Source organism: Coturnix japonica, chromosome 3 (genome assembly GCF_001577835.2).
Source record: "Coturnix japonica isolate 7356 chromosome 3, Coturnix japonica 2.1, whole genome shotgun sequence".
NCBI lineage: Eukaryota > Metazoa > Chordata > Aves > Galliformes > Phasianidae > Coturnix > Coturnix japonica.
In genome coordinates, this window is record NC_029518.1 from 28,910,610 (window position 1) to 28,931,480 (window position 20,871).

At 43.2% G+C, this 20,871-nt stretch overlaps 1 protein-coding gene across 2 annotated transcripts in view; it reads right to left on the reverse strand.

Moving 5' to 3' along the window:
• The window catches only part of VIT (vitrin), a 42,398-nt gene that overhangs the window by 2,694 nt on the left and 18,833 nt on the right, over positions 1-20,871 (reverse strand). The window contains exons 6-18 of one of the 2 annotated variants that reach the window (XM_015857581.2): positions 18,728-18,805; positions 17,135-17,215; positions 15,583-15,792; positions 14,851-14,901; positions 10,993-11,031; positions 10,843-10,899; positions 10,358-10,420; positions 7,764-7,811; positions 5,084-5,146; positions 2,910-3,057; positions 1,974-2,077; positions 1,645-1,871; positions 188-701 (exon numbers count right to left, since the gene is read on the reverse strand). In XM_015857581.2, the coding sequence (XP_015713067.1) occupies positions 188-701; positions 1,645-1,871; positions 1,974-2,077; positions 2,910-3,057; positions 5,084-5,146; positions 7,764-7,811; positions 10,358-10,420; positions 10,843-10,899; positions 10,993-11,031; positions 14,851-14,901; positions 15,583-15,792; positions 17,135-17,215; positions 18,728-18,805 (1,683 nt within the window). The remainder of the gene's footprint in view (positions 1-187; positions 702-1,644; positions 1,872-1,973; positions 2,078-2,909; positions 3,058-5,083; positions 5,147-7,763; positions 7,812-10,357; positions 10,421-10,842; positions 10,900-10,992; positions 11,032-14,850; positions 14,902-15,582; positions 15,793-17,134; positions 17,216-18,727; positions 18,806-20,871) is intronic. The other variant, XM_015857582.2, reaches the window with a different exon arrangement.

A 20,871-nucleotide genomic window follows, 5' to 3' on the forward strand; every position in this document is an offset into this window, starting at 1 on the left:
CAGAAAGTTCCTTACTCAGATATACAACAGTTGCTGGTCTTGCTTAGAACTTGATGAGACCCCAGAGTGGGTGCTATGCCTCCTTCCTAAGGATTCATCCAATGTCTTTGCATCACAACAGAGTGTATTTCTCTGACCCAAATAAATGTGGAGGTATGGAGGAGCAGATAATGATGGTAGAACTTACCATTTTGGTGAGCTGTCAAGGCTGGCACTCGGACATCATCGTAAGACCTGCCATCCGTAATGAGAATCATGATCTTCCTCTTGTTGGGTTTGGATTTGGTGAAGAGCTGCTCAGAGGCGTAGCTGATGGCTGCCCCTGTGCTGGTTCCACCACTCCAGTAGTTGATCCTTTTGATAGCACTCAGCACGTCCTGCTTTGTGCTGTACTTATCGAAGCTGAACTCAAGGCGTTGCTCGTATGTGTACTGAATGGCTCCAATGCGGGTGTCCGTGTCCGAAATCTCAAACTCCTTGCTGATGTTGGCTACAAACTGGAGGACTGTGCGGAAGTTGCCAGTGCCAACACTGCTGGAACCATCGATCACAAAACCGATGTCAGCCGAATTAAGACACGTCTTGCTGCAAACCAGCCGGTCGATATCACAGACCCGCTTCACCAAGGGCTGGACGACCTTGTGGAGGCTGAACCAGCTGGGCACGGTGATGGAATAGAAGCCATTTGTTCTGCACACTGCCTGCAAAACACCACAAGTACGAATGCAGTAGAAATTCAGTCTGCTTGTTTCAGCTGGGATTTTAGCTAAGCTGTAAATTTAGACTCCTAGAAAGAGCAGTGCTGGAGTCTGGAGTGGGCTCTCCTGCAGTTGCCATCTGCTTCCCTGGGAAATGACGTGAACATAACATCACAGGTACTTCTCTATAGTTACTTCTCTCTTCTCTTCCCCTTTTTAAAAGCTGTGGGATGGAGCTGATATAGCCATGAAAGAAATGCTATACCCAAGTTTGCCACATGTCAAGCTTTCTGAGATAAGTTACACTGTTTGTAGAGAAGGCATCCAAATCGCAGAGACACTATTTGTGTGGCTCTACAAGGAAGCCCCAGCATTTGCCAGATGGCAACTTCAGTTCCCACCCTCCCAGTGTCAGGGCAACAAGGATGGATTTCCCTGCTGACAAACCCTCCTGCCTTGAACTGAAACCTGGGGCTGAAGCTGGTTTCTCCCTGGCTGTACAATAAGAAAGAACCATAACCTTGTGTCACCTTGCCCTGAGACACCACTGAGCAGTGCCAAATGCTAATAGTGCAAGGCTTGCATTCTCTCTCTCTTTTTTTCCCTTCTCTTTTTCTGTGCTTTGTCATGCTGCTGTACATTCAGAAAATCTTGTTTGTGCCAATGCTTGGTCAGCAAAGAGCCATTTGCTTCATGATGGAGCTCAGACCAGAGCTTTACTGTGAGACAAAGTTTGCTCTTAGCTTTCAGACAGGTCACCTTTCTGACTTCAGAAATGCTGCATGGCAGTGTGAGGCCTAACAGTCTAAGCAAGGCCAGAGTAACCATGAGTGGTAAGAAGGAAGGGAAATGTCCTGCGTGACTGTGCTTAAGCCCCTGAGCAAAATCACTTGGAAAAGGTAGAGTCCAAGACAAGCACATGGCCAGAGCCCAGCCCAGTAAGTACCTTGTCCACAAAGTTTGGCTCAATAACATTCTGCTTCTCATTTTGAGCAGCTGCTTCAATAGTGACAAAGAAAATGTTGATCCCCGATTCCCTGGCCAGTCTGGAGGCCTCCTCTACCCTGTCGGTTGGCCACCCATCCACCATTACCACCACCACATTGGGCGCTCCACCTCTGTTTCCATTAGCATCTGAGAAGAAGTTTTTGTTGACAAATGAAAGTGCCTTTCCTGAAATGAAAGAAGAGATGGAGGATAAGTTACAGGGCTGGCAGCACTCCAGGCTCTGGAGCCCTCCCTATGCTGAGGGTGTGCATGCAACCTGTAACCTACCAACATTGGAAAGTCCGCCTTTCTGAGGGATTTTCTCAATGGCATTTCTTAGGTCCTTGGGGCTGGTGTATGTTTTCAGGTTAAATTCTGTGGAAGGGTCATCACTGGCAGATGGAAAGAAATATGAAGCAGTTGTCAGGTTTTTGCCTCACACGCAGCAGTACAAAAGCTGTAAGAGCTTTCTGTCCTATTTTGCTCCTGGGTGTGAGCATGAATAGTAGAATTATTAAGGTTGTAAAAAACCTCTAAGATCATCTAGTCCAAACAACCACCCATCCCCACCATGCTCACAAACCACGTCCCTCAGTGCCACATCCACCAATTCCTGAACACCTCCAGGGGCGGTGACTGCACCACCTCCCTGGGCAGCCTGTGCCACTGCCTCACCAGTTCCTGAGAAGAAATTCTTCCTAATATCCATCCTGAATTTCCCCTGGCAAACTTTAACATGCTCCAGCCACACACATATCTGGTGGTGACGGGAGCGGCTTGTCCCTAACAAACATTCGGAATGCCTGACTGCTCCCACAGGCTGTGACAGGAAAAGGAGAAGGCAGCAGGCAGGGATAAGAGACTTTCTCAAAGCAAAGAGTGTAACAGGTTGCAAAGGCAGGATGATGCTGTTCTTTGATATGCTTGTGCCCATTACCCTTTGGGGTTCCCTGGGGGAGAGGAGTGCTGCTCCAGCAGCTCCTACAGTGCTGGTTAATGTGTAACCGTAGGTGGAGGTCACAGCATGGGAACACCAGCAGAGATAACAAAAAGAAGTCCCCATGCTGTGAATATGGATGAAAAGATAAATTATCAGTGAGGCCACACTAGTGGACTTCTAGAGGGTATTTCAGTAACAGCTGTTTCCAAATATAACAATTCTCATTTTACAGCAATAATGAAACAGAGCTAGGTTTGTAGCCTGGTTGCAGAAGTGGCCCTTACCCGTACTGCACGACGCCCATCAGAGGCCCATCATTGCTGATGCCAAGGGCATGAGCCACGTTAATGAGGAACTGCTTCTGGAGCTGAAAGCGGCGTTTACCGATGCTCCAGCTCCCATCCATCAAGAAGGACAAGTCCACCTTGCAGCCTGAGGAGAGACACAAAGAGAAAATGGTTGTGGTCCTTTTAATAGCAGTATTCCTCATAAAGAGCAATGGCCTAAAAACTCTACAGCTGGTGACTTGTTCTGCTGCATGAGCCCTACTAAAATGCTGTTGATGGTGACATGGTGGCTGACTTGGGTCTGTGTTGGCACCAGCCATGCTGGGGTGTCCCTGGGCTGGGTAATGTGGGGACAGCCAGTGTTTGGGGTGGGAGGTGGATGTCATTGCCCCTGTGCTGGGCCTGCCAGTGAGGTGGGGACAGCATCTCCAGCTCATTCCACATTTGACCCGAGCTTCAGTTATTCCCAAAGCAGCTGTGGGTTTTACCTGTGTGTGAACAGCAGCACAATTTTGGTGTTGCCTGACTCAGATAAAAGCTGCATCTGCACTCAAACTCTTCCTGCTAATTACTCAGATGGACCTGATCTTTGTGCTTCTGCATGTGCTGCCCATAGTCCCTGCCTGTTTCTACTTCTCCTCACGTTAGTGGTGAAACATTTGTCAGTTGAACCGTGACTAGGAGTGGGATCAAAATTTGGCTTAACTGGAGCACTACTGTTTTCTCCTGCCATCTCTATCTCTTGATTTGTGTCTGATGATGCCTCCTACCAATCAGACTGTCCAAAATCGTGTGTTTTAATCATTAGATAGCCTGAAGGCGACAAAGTGCCAATTGTTCTTACTGGCTTATGCAACTGCCTCCCATCTCATTACTTTCAATTCTTTCTCCCGTAGCTGTCTTTCTAATTCTAATAATGCTGAATTAGAGAAGCGTGACCGAAAAGCATGTTCTTTCACAGCAGAGAGTGAGGCAAGGCTGGGAACCCACAACAAATAATACCTCAATTAGGGGCCAAATTTTCCTGAATTTCTTGGCCTTAAAAGGGAAATACCTCATGGGATGCACACACGCATAGTGGAAGTTTCTTAGCTAACAGGATATGAGATTTACATGCCTGCTCCAGCTTAATTCCTGGAATGGTAGAAGTGTTCTTGCACTTGGTCAGCAGCAGAACTCTGCTTATGCGTGCTCTCTAAGGAGCTGTACTGAGCTCTGCTTTTCCTACAGTGAGTTTGGATCTTCAAGGACAGATCCTTCTCTTTTTCTTCTCTCTCTTACTTCTACACTAGTTTTAAGCATATTTGACATTTTTTGACGAGACAAAACATGTTAGGATTTTTAGGTGGAGCAACTGGAGATATAGGAATGCTTGGTTCAGCATTGAAGGTAAAAAGCACTTGAGACAAAAGTGAGTGCTCAGCTGTGGAGGATGGGCACAAGAGGCCCCAGGGTCAGCAGGAGGGTGAGCCCCTCCGCCAGGGAGGCTTCCCTTGAAGAGGTGGATGACCCCATCTCTGCATTTATGGTTTGCTTTCCCTTTCTCCTTCTCCTCTGGGCCCCATTTCAAGATGAGTTAATGGGCAAACCTGTCTTTAATTACAAAGGACTTTGCAAGGTTTGCTTTTCAGAGCATGTGACATCTCCATCTCCAGAGAGCTCCTCAATGCTCCTTCAGCACCCCAGCCAGGACACACCACTTCTCTCCTGGCTGCGTCCATTTCTCAGGCGGTTTCTTTCCCTCCCACCCTCCGCAGCAGGAAGAGCGCCTGTGCGGCTACAGGAGTGTGTGCGGTCATCAGGGTTTGCTTGCCCATCCCTGTCCGCAGCTCATTGCTTTGTTGTCCTGCACCATCACAACGCCTTGAAAGGAGCTGTGTGTGCCCTGAGCATGGAACTGAGCTCACCCTGAAGAGGAGCAGTGAGCAGCCATCGTCCTGCCGCCCAGGTAAGCTACATCTCGGTTGTGCTTCCTTTCTTGGAAAAGCAAAACCAATTGTATCTGTCAAAGGGACCGGCAGAGAGAACCTACTGTTCCTCTGCAGAGGAAAATGCATTCCTTAAGTTTTCTTTTAAAAGTCCTTGTTGCTATTTAATTTGAATGCCTTCTAGGAGCAGGTAATTAATTAAATGGCACTGTGTAATTATGGGATTAATTCTGATGTACATACTTGGGTTCCCCTGCGAGGTCGCTTCCAGTGGCTTCAGGTTCAGTTCCTCCTTCGAAGCAAAACCTGGAGAGATGGAGGAGAGGAGAGGGCTCTGTTGAGGTGTGCTGGGCTGCCCCAGCTCTGGGTGTCTGCAGGGGTGCCTGGAGGGAGCCCCCGGGCTGCTGCTAAGCACCTGCAGCCTGAAGCTGCTACATGTGAGAGGGAAGTGTGTGTGGGCAGCAAGTCCTGGTAACTCATGTCTACCATCTCTATTGCCAGGGCAGCCAGAATCCCCAGTGTGAGAGCATTGCATGTGTAAAGACAGTGGGTAGCCAAGGGACGTCAGTAAAGGGCATTACCAGAATGTGATAGCAGCCGTAACAGCTCTGAGCTTATGCACCACTTGAGCTGGCTGCTGGAGTTATTAATGACTGAGCCATAATAGTGCAGAAAATATTCAAGAAAACAGGAAATTCCAACTCCCATCAGTCTACCTTCTATTCTATTTACATCTACCAACTCACCTCTCATGGGAATGAGCACAAGAATACAACTGCTTGGAGCTGTTTCCCCTGCATGATGAAGCTGTGTGCAGTTTTGGGTCAGGAGAGGCGGTTTTGTCGAGGCTGCGTCCTCAAACTGGTGTCTGACCTGACACCTGATCCCCTGTGCATGGCTATAGTGTCCTACTGGGACATTACTGGGCAGAAGTCTTGCTTTGGCCTCTCAGTTCTAAATTCAGCTGCCAGTGAGGGAGATACCTTCTACAGCAGGGATCAACCAGCCCTGCCAGTTCCATTCCTGTGTGACTGCCCTCTGCCTTTCAGATGCACCTACAGGCATCTGTCACTGGGTATAACACTGTGTAAGCTGGGCACTGTGCCTGACCTTCTGAAGGATGCTAGGTGTTCCCATATGAACGAGGTAGGAAAAGGGCACTAAGGTTAGCCCCATTTCATTTATGTTCTTTTTTTTTTCTTTAAAACCTGAAATACTCGGCAGCTTGTCCTCATGACTGCGTGTACTCCAGAGTAGCCTCTCATTCTAGCAGACAGACTTTACGGGGAAGTTAATTCACAGCTATTCCTCTCATGCATGTGTCTGCGCTCGATAAAATCTGCAGCCCAGAGCTGCCATGAGCTCTGTCAGCACGGCACACCTGAGCACCATGGCACTCCTCATTATGGCTGCTGGTGCCACCAGCTGTTCTCAGAGGCTGTGGGTCAGCAGGCTGCTTTGTGCTCACTCTGACAATATGGTCACCCACCGAATAATCTTCCCCACTAATTGGGGAGGTGGTCAGAATCCATGGGTTCTGCCAGTCCAATTTAAGGTTGTTACTGCCATGGGAATTTCAACTTACTGCACGGGCAGCCTACTCCATGCTAATTAAAGTTCTCTTCACTGATTGTCACAGCTGTCCATGCTGATTAAACTCCCCATTCATTTCAGCAAGACAGCAGTGACTACATGCACACCAGGAACCATTCCTTTGAAGTGACAGTCTGAATTCATCAGACTTTATCACACGGACGCTTCAGTTTGTGAGAAACTGTGAGTACAACATCCCTTCTCCCACACCTAAACTTTCATTGCATTCAATACAATTTGTCATTTGCTGTCTCGGGGTGCCCCTCTGCACCACTGCCCCTGTACACTGTACTGCAGCTTTTTCTGATTAAACCCACTGAAGGCTGGATAGAAACATGCTCTCTGGCTCAGAGTGCCACTCTTGGAGAAGGGAAATCTGTTCACGTTTGAGATGATGCAGATTTTGACTGAGGAGCCACTGCCACTGGATTTGCAAGCTAATGCAAATAGGCAACACTGCTGGTAACAGCCAGTGGGAGGATTAGTCACACCTTGGCTTTGGGCGTGTGGGGGGATGGTTTTGGGGAGGGCCACCAACATAGCACAGCTCCCTCCAGCAGCAAAACTGGTGATGGAAAAGGCATCTTATACTGGATGGTCCAGCTCCTTGTAAGAGCAGACTGTAATGAACTGCCATATCTTTGCATGGACTTTGCATGGTAGAGTTTGCATGGTCTACGTCAAATGTTCTTAAGGAAAGAGATCCCTTGAAAACTGAATGTGTGGGATGTGCACTTGCAAACTGCACCTGGCTAAGAATTGCTCAAGTCCTGACCTTCTGCCTCTTGAGCCTGCTACAAATGTAAGGGTTTTCTTTCTCACTCACCAGTAGTTCTAAAAATGCTGTCTTCTCATTTTAAGGTTAAAACATTAGAAAAGTTCAGTGATACCTGCTATTTTTAAATCCCCCATTCTCATCTGAATGCCCTTCCTTCTTAAGCATATTTGCATCAGAATAATTCACCATCTTTTTCATTGATGACATTTCTAGCCTGCTTTCCCAGCTGTGGCATTCCCAAAATACCTTCTTATTTACAAGTGAATTTCAGGAGCTAGAACCCCTTTCCTGCAGTACAACTGCCAAATCTTTCCAGAGCACATCTGTTCTGCCCTCACTTTTGGCAGGAACTTGAGAATGACGAAGGCACAGAATAATTTTAACTACTAAGATGTAAATGACATACCTCATTTGTCATCTTAAATGCTGTAATTACTTCTTAGAATGAGACTGTTATCAGCAATGCCATGGGCCTGATGAATACTGTGAGTTTTCCCTACATGTGATGGAAAACAATTCCCAATCTAGTTATTAAATGCTTTAAATATTTACCTGTGTCAAAAAAGCTCAGTCCAGGTTTCCACAAGTCTGTTTCCATTGCTTTCATACATGAAAGAAAAGAAAGTATTACTGAAAATAATGGAATTATTGGAAATTAAAAAGCTCAGTTTAGACAAGCCAATTTATGTAGTGAATCACTTTCCATGAGAAGTGGAAACATTTACAGACACATTTCAAGCCACATTTAACAGCCTTACATCACTGACTCCAGAGCTCTCATCTGTTTTATGTTTGAGTGTACCTCTTTAGATCTGCTTTGGTTCTGTTCCTCAGAACCGCACTGACACTGAGACAATTATACCTACTTCAGTATACTTTTGCTTTCCCTAGATTTTTTCTCACTAAAAATCTGCAGTCTATCAATTTCTGTAACGTTTGAACCTGTTCAAACACAAAGACTAAATCTTGTTTGCAGCCTATCAGGCATGTAAAAAGTCCTAAAAAATTGATGCTTTTATAAATAAGATCCCAGGTGTCTGTTTTCGGAGCCTCGAGAAGGACTCCTCTGAAAATCAATGCTTCCCTAACTGGCCTGGTGACTGGTGTACTCCAGATTACAGCCAATGAGGTGAACCATACATTGGTCTGGAAAAAAGAAAAGGGGGCTATGGGCTTACCAGTGTTCTCCAGCCAACAAAGCGCTGACCTTTCTGTGAGACTGCCACCCCTGTGTGACTGCAGTGCACGGTCCTCTATCTTATCTGACTATATAACCTCAGAAAAGTCATGTTTTTCAGTAACTCCAGGAAAAGACTGGTGTGTTTTTTGTCAGTAGGAGGAATGGTGGACCTTTTCTAGAGTTACTCTTCTCTAGAACAACTGACTTAGATAACTATGGGTCCTTCCAAATTCCCATATGTGGGTAATGAGGAAGAGCTGTGTATGGCTTCTTTGAGCAGTCTTCCCATGGCTTATGTCCTTTGAAAACTTTCTGTAGTGAGAAGACCTGAATGAAGACAAGCACAAGTGCCAAGAATTTGAGTATCTGGCTGCAGAGATGAAGAATGTGCTAATTCTGAGTGATTCATGAATCCAGGCATAAAGCTCTATGCTTGGATGTAGTCCTAGACACATCACGGAGCAAACTCTCAATTAAATGCTCCTTTGAAAGGAAAAGAACTATTCTTTTAAGTAACTAAGGCTTTTTCCTTTTTTTTTTGCTTAATAACATCCACAAAAATCAAGGTTGATTTTTAAAATACTACAAGACTGATCTTTAAAATCTATAATCGTCAAGAAGTTGGAGGAGCTGGGACCTTCTTGGGGGCAGGGATGGAGAAGCCAAGCAGACAAATGGTGTACCAGGATGGGTGTTTTCCAAGCAAATCATTTTGCAAACCTGAGCTGAATAGAGGAAGCTCCTTGACAGCCCAGCCAAGCCCGCAGGCTCAATAGCTGTTGTTTGCTGAGCAGTGCGTGCTCGCTTTGCAGGATCAAGAAAAACAGCTCTCCTTTCCAAGAAAGCAAGGAGTTGTCCAGGAATTTCCCTTTGACCGTGAGAAAAATTGGCTGCTTGGAAGCAGCACATCTGAGCTGCCAGGACCTGGGCTGAAAAAAGACAGGGGTTGTAGGGAATACAACAAGTGTACGTTTGTGGGATTTTTCTCTTGCTCTGTGGCTGTGAAAACAGTTGTTCGTTATGGAATAATTGTGCTTTGCAATCATCTTGGGGAAATCTTCGGATATATAAGGTGGGATCAAACTGTGACTGATTTAAACAAGATTCAGCTCAGCATTTCCCTGCTCCTCTGGCAAAAGTCTGGAAATACTGAGGCTTAGTCAGCACATCACAAGGCTCTTTCCATCATTTCCCTGCCGTACCAGGCTCTCCCTCCTGTACACAGCGTAACATAATTTGTGCACTGCTTTGTTAGGCACTTTTACAGGCAACATGTTCACTCTGCTGTTCTGCATGGGTGCATACTGCCCACCTGTTTCTCTTGTGATGGTGGGCATTGGATTTTGACACAGGCAAAGAGGATTGAGAGAACATAACAATTTAACAATTATGAGATTAAAAAGGAAGAAAAGACTGTGATATTGGTATGGCCAAAAGAACAGGAGAAAGACAAACACGGATGGAAACAAAGAGACAGAAAGAGACTGAAATAACAGGAATAGTGTTAACACAAAGTAACAGAATGAATCTCAGGAGAAGCCGGAGTTTATTCATTCTAAATATTCTGTACTGGGTCTGGACTGTTGTTTTGATGGAGAGATCATAGGACACGAGCACTTGACCTCCATTACCCATAAAGGTCCTACTACGTGAGGGTGTCCTCCATCCTTAACATCAGCACCCCTTGCCCTCTCCCCTGTTGCAATGCTTCTGAGGTCTCAGCTCTCACCAAAGCTGCCTCAGCCCTGGTACACCTGCAGGCACTGCTGCCTCTCCCTGCTCGGGACACTGGGCTACCTCTTCTCCTGTCCTTTCCCCTGCCCTGGACAAAGCCATCCCTGAAAAGCTCTGCTATCAGATCTGGTGTTGGTATGTGAACCGAGTGCTCTGGAGACACATGAAGTTGCCTGGGGTTACTAAAACCATGAAAGAAGGCAGTAAACCTGCACCTAGCAGTCTGGCTCACCCAGATGGGCAGGAGATCCAGCAGGCCTACGGAAAGTGGCAACAGGCTCTTGGCGCTGAATACCTGCACAGTATGAGAGAGAAACAGAGGTTAGATGTCAGCTGGCCAGGATAGAGAAGCATGACCTCAAGGGATGAGGAAGCTCCAAACTATCTTTCTCTATGTGTTTTCAGATAAAATGGAAGATGGATTAAAAAGAAACAAACACCACCAACAAACAAAACCAACTCAAGTCTTCTGTTTCCTCCTGAGGTTATGCCTATGGAGCCCAAGGCACAAAGTTCTCCTGACATTCTGCATTAGCAAGTATTACAAAGTACCCATGTAAATAGGTTTATAATATTGTTCTGAGAACAATTCTAAGTTTAACCATTTCTTTTCTCTTTTTCTTTTCTAGAAGTTATGCTGTTTTCCTGCAATAACTACAGTAATATCTGCATTGTAGAGGTGGGTGATGGGGAGAAATAAGAAAAGTGGTTGGTTACCTGCATTGGGTCGCAAAATATTCCTGTTACTTGCAGAGGTGGAAGTGCCCCTGAATGCTTTGAAAATATTGCATTGGTTAGTAAACAGAACTGAAAGACAATGTTTTCTAGCATTATAGCAATAATCCTGCTAGCTCATTCAGTACATACCTGTATTCAGTCCTCTTCCTTGTGAAGCCTGAACTTGTCCTGAGTGGATATCAAAATGAAGAAGTGTCATTTGTACCCCATGTTTGGTGCAGGATTTCTGCTACCTGAATCTCATTTCATTGCTATCAGAGTTAAGTGTTCATAGACAGAGCTTTCATTTATATCCATTTTCAGATGTTAAAACCTTACATTTTAAGTCAGCTTAAAGATGAATTGCTTTGTTCTGTCTAGCTAGATTTGTTAATATTCACTTCAGTTATGAGTAGTACTTGTACTTGCCTCTGGTTTGCACTTAAGATGTTTGTAGTTACTGCTGTGACTTGCTTTCCCCATTATGTTTCCTTTCGGAATTGCTCAAGCTCATTATTTGTTTTTATTTCTATTTCAGTACTATCTAGTTGTGTGAGGAATGTTAAAAACAAACCAAAACAAAATCCAGACCAGATACCACACTTTCTTCATGGAGCTTACTCTATGAGACAAGAGCCAGTGAGTAGATACAAGCAAACAGGCAGACTGTAAATAATGAAACAAAAACAAAAACAATGTGGGAGAATTCATGTGTCTGAAATGTCTTCATTGCTGTCTACACAAAATGCTTTTTAAATGTGATTGTGTTAATATATTAAACTCCCACTTCTCAAAAATACTGAATTCTCAAAGCATTTGCAGATGAAGATTGTCTCCAATCATACTTTTCATTAATTGCTCTTAAGAAGCTTGTTAACATTCCAAAGGCTGCTGAAATTAGTAGGAATGTTTTAGTTGACTTCTGAGAACAATGGACCCATGAGATATTTTTCAGTAAGATGTCATAAATGAGACCATTTTTAATGGTTGTCTGAGAAAACAGGAACTGCTGCTAATTGGGGGCTTTATATTACAAAATTAAGTGACAGCAAACAGTGCGTGCATAACCCAAACTTGAACACTCACAGACTACTGGAAGCCCTTTAATGGGATTTCTGTGAGCTGTCCTGAGAGACCATGAAAATTTAAAAGGCCAGGTGATCCTGTTTTGGGAAATAACAGGCTTACCTGCCAGGCTTTTAAATGCTGTAGGCTTCTAGCTCTGTCTCCAGGTGATCTGCAGGTAGCACAAGCTGCCTTGGTTTTAGAGAGTGAGCTCTGCTTATGCAGCAGCATTGTATATAGTTGGGTGCTCTTTCATGACCAAGATAGGTACATATGAAAGAACTGGAAGAAAATTAACTTTGAGCCTGAGAGCTTGCCTTAGTTTGGGATTGCCTGAGTGTCTGTATTTACAAGGCCAAATGAAGCAGTACATGAGGATAAGAGAGAGTTTAGTTCATAAGTCCCATGCACCACAACTTTTGTCTATCTCCACACTTGTTAGCCACTTTGTTTTCTGTGCTGCTTTTGGTGGTACCAAGCTTTACAAATGATGAAAACTGGTTTGAGAAGGTGAGCAGCTACTCCATTCAGGAAACATGAATTCCCTCTGAAACTTAGTCAGCATCCCTGGTAGACTAAGTATCCAAAGAGAAAAGGCTGTATCCAAAAACAGGCTCCATCTGTTCCCCCACAGTGCAGCCCTTATCCAGCTCTTTCCACTCCTATGAGCCAGGATGGTTTCACACTATTAGATGAGAGTTTTCTATGTTGCTTACAATGCTGTTGTCTCCCCAGTGCTTTCCTATTTTCTTGTCTTACTACTATGATAAGTCACAGCTGGGGATGAAAGGCTGTGGTAGGCAGCACCCAGCTAAGGTCACTGGCTGAAAAGAAAAGAGGTGAGGCTGAACTGAGCAGGGCAGAGTGCAGAGTGGACAACAACAGGATGGAGTTTCGTGCCTGGTCCAGTGCTCTTAGCCACAAATTGCTTTTGTCCCTATGAACTTTTGCCAGTATTAGTGTCTGGGAACAGAAGCATCTTATCTATATCTATATCTATAATAATTATAATTGCAGACACAGCTGTACTCCTGTCTGTGCTCTATTTCAGCATTATTTACTTCTGAGAAGTCTTTTGCAGGCAAACTATGTTGCCCTATGAGAGGTAGATTTGTGTGACCTGTGAGCCAAGATAGGCAAGAGAACATTTGCTTCTGTTTGGTTAAAGCCTGAAGTATCATTAGAAACTCCAGCCTGAATAATATGAATGAGTTCTAAAGGCTCCTCAGATAGATAAAGCTCATTAACTACTTTGTATGTGGTTGTAACTTTGTTTTCTTCCAGTTTTTAACGTTCAGAATCAAGAAGAAATCAGGAAAATTCAAGAAGATGGATAATGAATAGTGTGGTCCTAGAAACTAAGTCCATGAAATCAGATGTACATCTCCACCAGCTCTCCAGCTCACAAGAAGCTGTCCCTAAATCTCATCACTTTTATCTTCTGGGAGTTAATTTATATCTAGAACTTCAGTAAAGAAAATTGTGAAGAAGCAGAACTGAACTGCAATGAAGAAATACTTGAAATAGTAAGTACTTTTTTAAAAATTACTTTTAATCTTTCTGCTTTTTGACTAAGTTTGGTCTTATTTAGGACAAGCATAGCTTTCCCACTGACATCTGTGTTGTCAAAACTTCGCTTTTAACATGCACCTCTTACTGTCTGGGGAACCTCAAAATGGTTTTCCTAATTGTCGGTTAAGAAAGTAATGGACTCTTTTGTGCCAGCTGGTGGGAACATGAAATAGAAAAGAGAGCAACAAGCAGGACCAGGTTTACAGGCATATTAGATACAAAATGACTCAGATTCCCACTGAAATTAAACTGCTTGAAATTATGTTGGTACTTCTATATATAATGCCATGCACATACCTGCACATTTGACTCTGTAAGATTAACTTCTCAACTCCTGCCCTTATCCCAGAGCAGGGCAGGAGCATGCTCTGTTGGGTGTTACTTATTCCTAGCACGTGGAATTGATGAAGGGGGATGTTTGTGGTGCCCTGTTGATGTGGGCAGGCTTTCTAGGTAGAAGTAGCAAGGCAGGAGATCTCTGGGCTCACACTTAAAGTTGACTTAATGATGCTTTCCCTCAAGACCTGAATTAACAAGAAGATGCCTGCAATGTACTCTGGCTTTGAATTACTCAGCTGTAGGTGTGGCCACAGTTATGTGTGTGAGAGCAGAACCAAGCTCAAGGCACTCAGAAATAGCAATAGTATGAATAGTATGAAATCTTCCAGCTTTCTTTTATATAAACCCAATCCAGATTTCTTTTATACAACATTCAAAATAGTGACATGCTCAGAAACTTGCAAAAAGCTGAAAACATTCTCCCTTCCTTGGCTAAGCAATTACCCACTGCATGAGAGAACCCCTCTACATACTTGCATTGCAGCCTAGAATGGAGGCAGGCTTCTGGATAAAGCTGCAGAGCTCTGAATGGCCACAATTCTGTTGTCAAAAACACAAGTGATGTGCCAGGAATAACATCGCATTTATGCCAGGTTTGGAACCACAGCCTGAGGATTTCACTAAAACTGAAGCTGGCATTTCAGAGCTCTCAGCCCTAAGTTTAAATAGCAATGCAACCGTCTGCGCTACATATCTTACAAATGAATCACATTTTCCTTTACAAGAGTAAGACAGGAGGAAGCAACGGGAAAATACAACTCCAACAGCACAAACTTCTTCTCAGGAGTTGCAAAATGCAACATTTGTCAAGGCAGGTATTGTCACTTGCAGCTGTTCACTAGGAAGGATTCCCCAGAACTCTCAGTGATCTACATCTCTGACATATCAGGCCTAGCACATATTTTTCAGTTTAAATACAAACTCGTATTCAACCACTGCATTTGCTGAGGCATGAAAGGTTATTGAATCATTGCTTCCTTAAAATACACCACAATGCATGCCTTGTGGCATATACTTCCTTACTGTACTTACTTGATGCTGCAGCTGCCACAGAGGAATATGCAGGGTGAACACTGCTAGAACCTAAAAATAAGAGATTTTGATTTTCATCTACTGAACCATTCAAAAGGACACCAATATATGTGAATAAAAATAAACAAAGAGAAGTTTAGGGAAAACCAGGTGTGGAAAAAATTGTACAGGGAGAATTCCTTCACAGTGTTTTCCCCTTTAAAATCCAAGAGCCAATAGAAAAACATATATTACAACTTTCACGTATTGGAAGTTATCACAGTTTAATCTAAATTGAATCTTAACCTATCTGTTGAATATTCAGTCCAGACGTATGAATCAAGGAAATAATTTGTTAACTACTATACCTGAAAATCATGACAGTGTTTGGAGATGGAAAAGTTCCTCCCACAAGAACCAGTTTAGGTGCCAAAGATAATGACTAGATGTAATTGCTGTGCTTACTGAAGATGAGCACTTATTTTGGGAAATCTAACCACACTGAGTTGATGTGAGACAAACCACTTCCATATGTGTCTCAGAGACTATACTACAACTCTAATTCCAGCAGATGGGCAGGAATTAATTTCTTTATCCACTCATAATATGCCTATGTTGAACTGCTGTGCCAATGATCTACTAAATAGCAGTATATTCAACTGTGTGTCTTGTTCCTTTAATTTTAGAAGAGCTGTTAGTCTTTAGTTAGCTGTTAGTTAGGAGGAAAGCAATGCAAACATCTGTACTACCAACCTGTATCCCTGACCCTGTGCAATCCAGGTCGAGGCTTTGCTGCAGCCAAGTCTGTTGTGATTCTTGTTGTTGCAGGTGTTGTTGTTGTTGGCTTTGGCGTTGTGCTGAAAGGATCTGTGGTTGTGGTTGTTGGGGTTGGTGTTGTGGTTGCCATTTGTGTTGTTGGCATTGGTACCGGTGATGTCTGATACACCTTGCGGACTGTGTCCCCTGTAGGAACATTGAAACAATCACTCTGCTACATCCTATGTGGCACAGAAACATCATTAGTGACTCTCACTGTTGAAGGCAACCAAGATGGTGATGTTTTCCTTAGGGTATCTACAAGCATCCTCATCTCTGGACCCCATTAGAGCTTTCATTACTGAGAGGATGAATAGCTCATGTGTCTGTGTATCACTGGAGTTGCTGACAACAGCCTGTCATAGACTTATTGTTTCCCCTGCACTTTCTCTGCTTTGAAAGAGAGAAACTCTCTGCCTTACAGTTGTCTCAGGCCTGTGCAGGGGTTCAAACAGCCAGCTGAAGTTGCAGTTTTTGTTTTACCAGCATCTTTTCTCACTGTAATTGAACTCTTTGAAAATCCATATAAATAGAAATCAACAGACATCTAGTAATAAAAGATGGCAATTCTGAGTCATAGACCAGAATGAAGTAGGCATTGCCTACCACCACTGAAGTGCTATTGGCTGAAGGACAGGTTTCAGCAATTCAGGAGAGGGTTGGAGCGGGAGCCAGGAGAGCTTTGGCTTAGGCTTACTGTGAGAGCAGCATCCAGGGGTGCCCATTTCAGCTCAGTTTGACTCAGACTGCTTTTAAAATGTTCTGTCATGAGAACAGAGACAATTCTAGTTGCAAAAATGTGCATCCTATGTAGTCTTATACAAAATGTTCAGTGTGCTTCCAGTGCTTTTCAGTTGGCATATTAGAAGAGTATTCAACTTTTACTTCTTCACTTATCTACCAAAGTCACCCTAAAATACATTCCATGTTCATCTCAGCCTTATTCTTCTCCTCCCTGCCTGTGTCCCCAGTGATGGCCTGACAGACTGTGTGCACTGAAAAGGAGTGGTGTGCCTTCATGCAGCCTTTTCATTGTAACATAGCACAAGCTTGCATTTTACTGCTGGATGTTCTACTTTTGGAAAGCATCACCGTGAAACTGGTGGTTTAATTACCATCTTATGCCAGCCAGAGAAAATCTCAGGTCTCGGACAGTTTTAATGGGATGATGCTGAAAGTAAGCTTGGAAGAAAAACAAAATGACTCAGCTGAAAAACCAGCGTGAATGGCTCTCTTTGAGCTGAGTGGCACCCTGCTCCATGCTTCTGCACTAAGCAAAGGAGGATAGAGGGCAAAGGGATATTTCCTGTTCAAGACAGTGCTGCAGAAACGGGGAGTGGGCATAGCACTTGTTTCTGTAATCTTGGCTGCATGGAGCAAGGAACCTGCATGCTTACACTACAGCAGAAAACCCAGGGGCAATGAAGCAAGAGGCTGAGAATGTAATTGAGTTTCTTTAGAAAAAGACATGGAGATCCCCAACTCCTACCTTGTTCTGAGGCTTTCCTTGGTATATCAGACATGGATGCATTCTTTGTAACTTTTAGGTCTTGCTCTGGCTTCTTAGGCTCTGAAGAAAAATGAAACACATTAAGAAACACAGCTCTGGAATAAAATAATTTAATGATTTCTATTAGGAGGTTATCAGTTCCCAAAGGGGGGCATCCCACCACCTAGTATTAAAAAGTTTGGTCAGTCTAATCAGTGCTTCCTTGCTAGGAAAGAAAAAGTGATGGATGAGTGCTTCTAGACAGCAGTCGGTGCATGTTTTTGGTGCTTCATTTAGGCATCTGACTGCCCAAAAGCTCCTGCCAATGTCAACAGAATTTCTGAAGTGAGTAATAAACACGGGGTTTTACCACTAATAAGCCAATCCTCATAAGATTAATGTGAGTCAGGGTCCTGATGTGTGTGCGTAGTCTGGTGAATACCAACTAGCATGTAGTATTTCAGTCACTAAATCACATTCAGATGTAGTTCTTTCTTGCCTGACATTGTCATATCTTCGTGGGGCCAAATCCTGGATGTAATGGACTCACTTAGAAGGAAAGAGGGATTTTTACTTGGCTTAAATAATTTAATTCCTTTCAGAAGGTTTTGCTCAAGATTCACATTAGGTGGTAGCTGATATTCAAGTGTACATGAAGTGTCTCCATCATGGAAATGACATTTGTTTGTGCTCTTTTTATTTTATTTTATTTTGCAACTGTGTAAATTCAAGACTTTTCCTCTTGCTCTTTGCTGAGTTCAAGTCTTCATGAGCTCATCCACTGTGAAGAGTGATGTAAGGAAATGTGCATTTTTCCCATGCATTCAAATGTCTGTCAATGGGTGCATCCATCCAAGGTTGCATGGCAGTTGTTTGGAGTTCATTATTCTTTGGTCCTTGGAAGGAAAGTACAGAGATCTGTCCTCATTTTTAGGCTTTCACATGCACAATGGCATCTGAACATTGTAGCTGTTCAGCCTGAGTGTGTATCACTCAAAGCCCAGCCTTTAGTTTACAATTTCTTTGTATTTATGTTCCACAGGGTACAGATCTGTACATATATCTTGATGTAGAAACTACTGACACGTATTATTTAAGCTGAATTGAATCTGGCAGAATGGGATGCAGGCTAAACAAGTTATACAGAGTAACTCCTTACCATATGATTCTTATCTAAAGCTGCCGAGTATTGCCATCTGCATTGTTAATATTATTATATATTACTGTACTCTCCACATTAAGTGTCCTTAGAGACAACACAAGTAGCATTAAGAGAAAGCTAACAAATAAGACTTATTTAAAATATAACAAGTACAACACTGTACTCAAAGATTTAAGGTAAGAGGGAAAGTAGGTAGGAACAGAGACCTGTAAATCTGGGAAAGACCAAAAAATTGAAATTGTCTGGAATAATTCTGTATGCTTAACATAAAAAATACCACAAGAAAACTGAATGAGATAGTAACACTGATGAGCATAAGGGGTACATCATCTTCAGCATCTTGATTTTTAAATTTTCCTTGTTACACAGTTGAGATGCTACAACAAAGAGCTGTGAATCGATATAAGGGAAAGTCAGTCATAATTACTTGCCTGGTTTAACAGCTGTGCTCTTTGAGGAAGAGAATTCAAGAATTGATGGATATGTCACACCCTTTCTTGGCTTCCCCTCTGCAAATAAAAATCATTGTAAAACAACACAGAAAATTATAAGAAACAAAATCCTCCCATCTAACATGTATGTTCAGAATCAGATCCCACTTCTTCACTGTCCAACTAATTTTCCTGAAGATTTCTTTTATCTGATGGAGGAATCTCAAAACCATTACATGAAAAACACCAATGCTGAAACTCAGCATAATAAGGAAAGATAGAAAGGATGTAAATACAGGCCTGGGAAGGATTTGTATAGGTCATTCAGTTTATTTCTTTGCTCTCACATGGTGTTAAGCATGAGAGGATCATTCCTGAATAACATCTGTATAAACTGCGCTTAAACCCACTGCCTCCTTGAGTTGCCTTTTTCCAGCTCCCAGATATGTAGTTGAAGTAGAAAGCGTATTTGATGTGGGATTCAGTTGTCAAGCACACACCATTCTTTTCAGACCTTGCTTTTGCAACATGCCATTTCTGGCAATGATCTTTTGCAGTAATAACAGTGAGAGAAGGCTATGCTTGTGTGTGGGGACATATGGTTGCTATATTGAGATCTAAAATGAGAGTCCTGTCTTAAAACAATGAAGTATGTTTCCCAGTTAAGCATTAAGACACAAATCTTTATAATGCCACACCAGATGCTATTCCTATTGGTGCATGTAGCTGCGCAATTCCATTTCTTTGGACAGTTTTATATTCTCTGTGCATATCTGTATCACTGAATAAAAGATGTTGCAGAGAATCTCAGTGTAGGTAAGACTGCTCTGCTCCCCAGGAGCTGGAAAAATCATAACTGTGCAAGCTTGGATGTGACATAGATAAGATAGATAAGTCCCTGGTGACTCTACAAAATGATATGTCATGCATCTGGACCACCTCGGCTTAGACCTACCTCCACTTCCTGCAAAACCTGAATTTTGATAATAAGATTGCTTTCTCTTATGTCCTCAGTGGTTCTTTTAGATGAACATTCAGCTGTCATCCTGGCTAGCTAGGGACCAACAGCAGTCAACAGTACTCATCTGTACAGAGTGAGTGCTGGAGCAGGTAGTCCCTCTCATGTCCCTTCACATGTCTCTAGCCCCTTTGCTTTACTCCTCTCTCAAATTTCAGATATCAGTAAAGAAGTTACGATAACTTTGAAGAAGTTATTTTGAGTTACTAATGGGACAATGCTGCAAGGATCTATTTCATCTCTCATTTACATTGGTATAATTTGAGAGTAGCTCCACTGAACTCCCTCAGAGGCAGGACAGCAGATCTTTACTTCCATTTTTTCCAGAGGCAGGAGCCAAGCAGGAATAGGGAGCTCTTTTCAAAATCTGGCATAAACGTGATAAAGATACACGACCGCAGAAAATATCTAAGTGCATTTCTTTATCCCAAAAGTTCAGAACTGTCAGGTAAGTTAATGGCACACAGATGTGGCAGTAGCATAGTGATCTTATCTTAACTTAGAGCTAATCTGATTTCTAATGAAAACCTCAAGACTTTCACTGTGCTATCTGCCAAGGGGAAGCTGGCTACTCCTGAGCTCTGTGGTTTTCGATAAACATCAGCTTGAATCCCATATGTTGTCAAGTGGTAGCTCTAAAGTCTGACCTGAAGGTGGCCCTGCTTTCTGGAGCTATGGTAATTTGCCTTTTCCACTGATATGTCGTCTGGAAAAAGTTGAATTTAGGTCAAATTTTCCTTAATATACTTAAAAATGGGTTTACATGTGAACTGAAAACCTCAGCTTCTGGCTGTTTGGAGTAGAAGACATGGGGTAGTGGCTGCTCACCCTCTTGTGCCTATTTGCAATTAGCAAACCCAGAGGTTCAGGACTCTATTTTCTTAACCCACTTACTTCAAACTCCCCCTAAACTGAATGGAGGCATTCAGCTGAGAGCCAAGGCATTTCAGTGCTTGAAAGTGAACACCAGTACATTTGCATACCTCCCGGTGTGCTGGCTGTTTTAATCCCAGGGGACAGACCTTGATCCCCATTGCTCCTAAATCGTGCCACCTCATTGCCTGGCTCTCCCAAGGATTCTTCCTCCATGCTCTTTTGTGTGGATGTTTATTCATAATGTGAACAT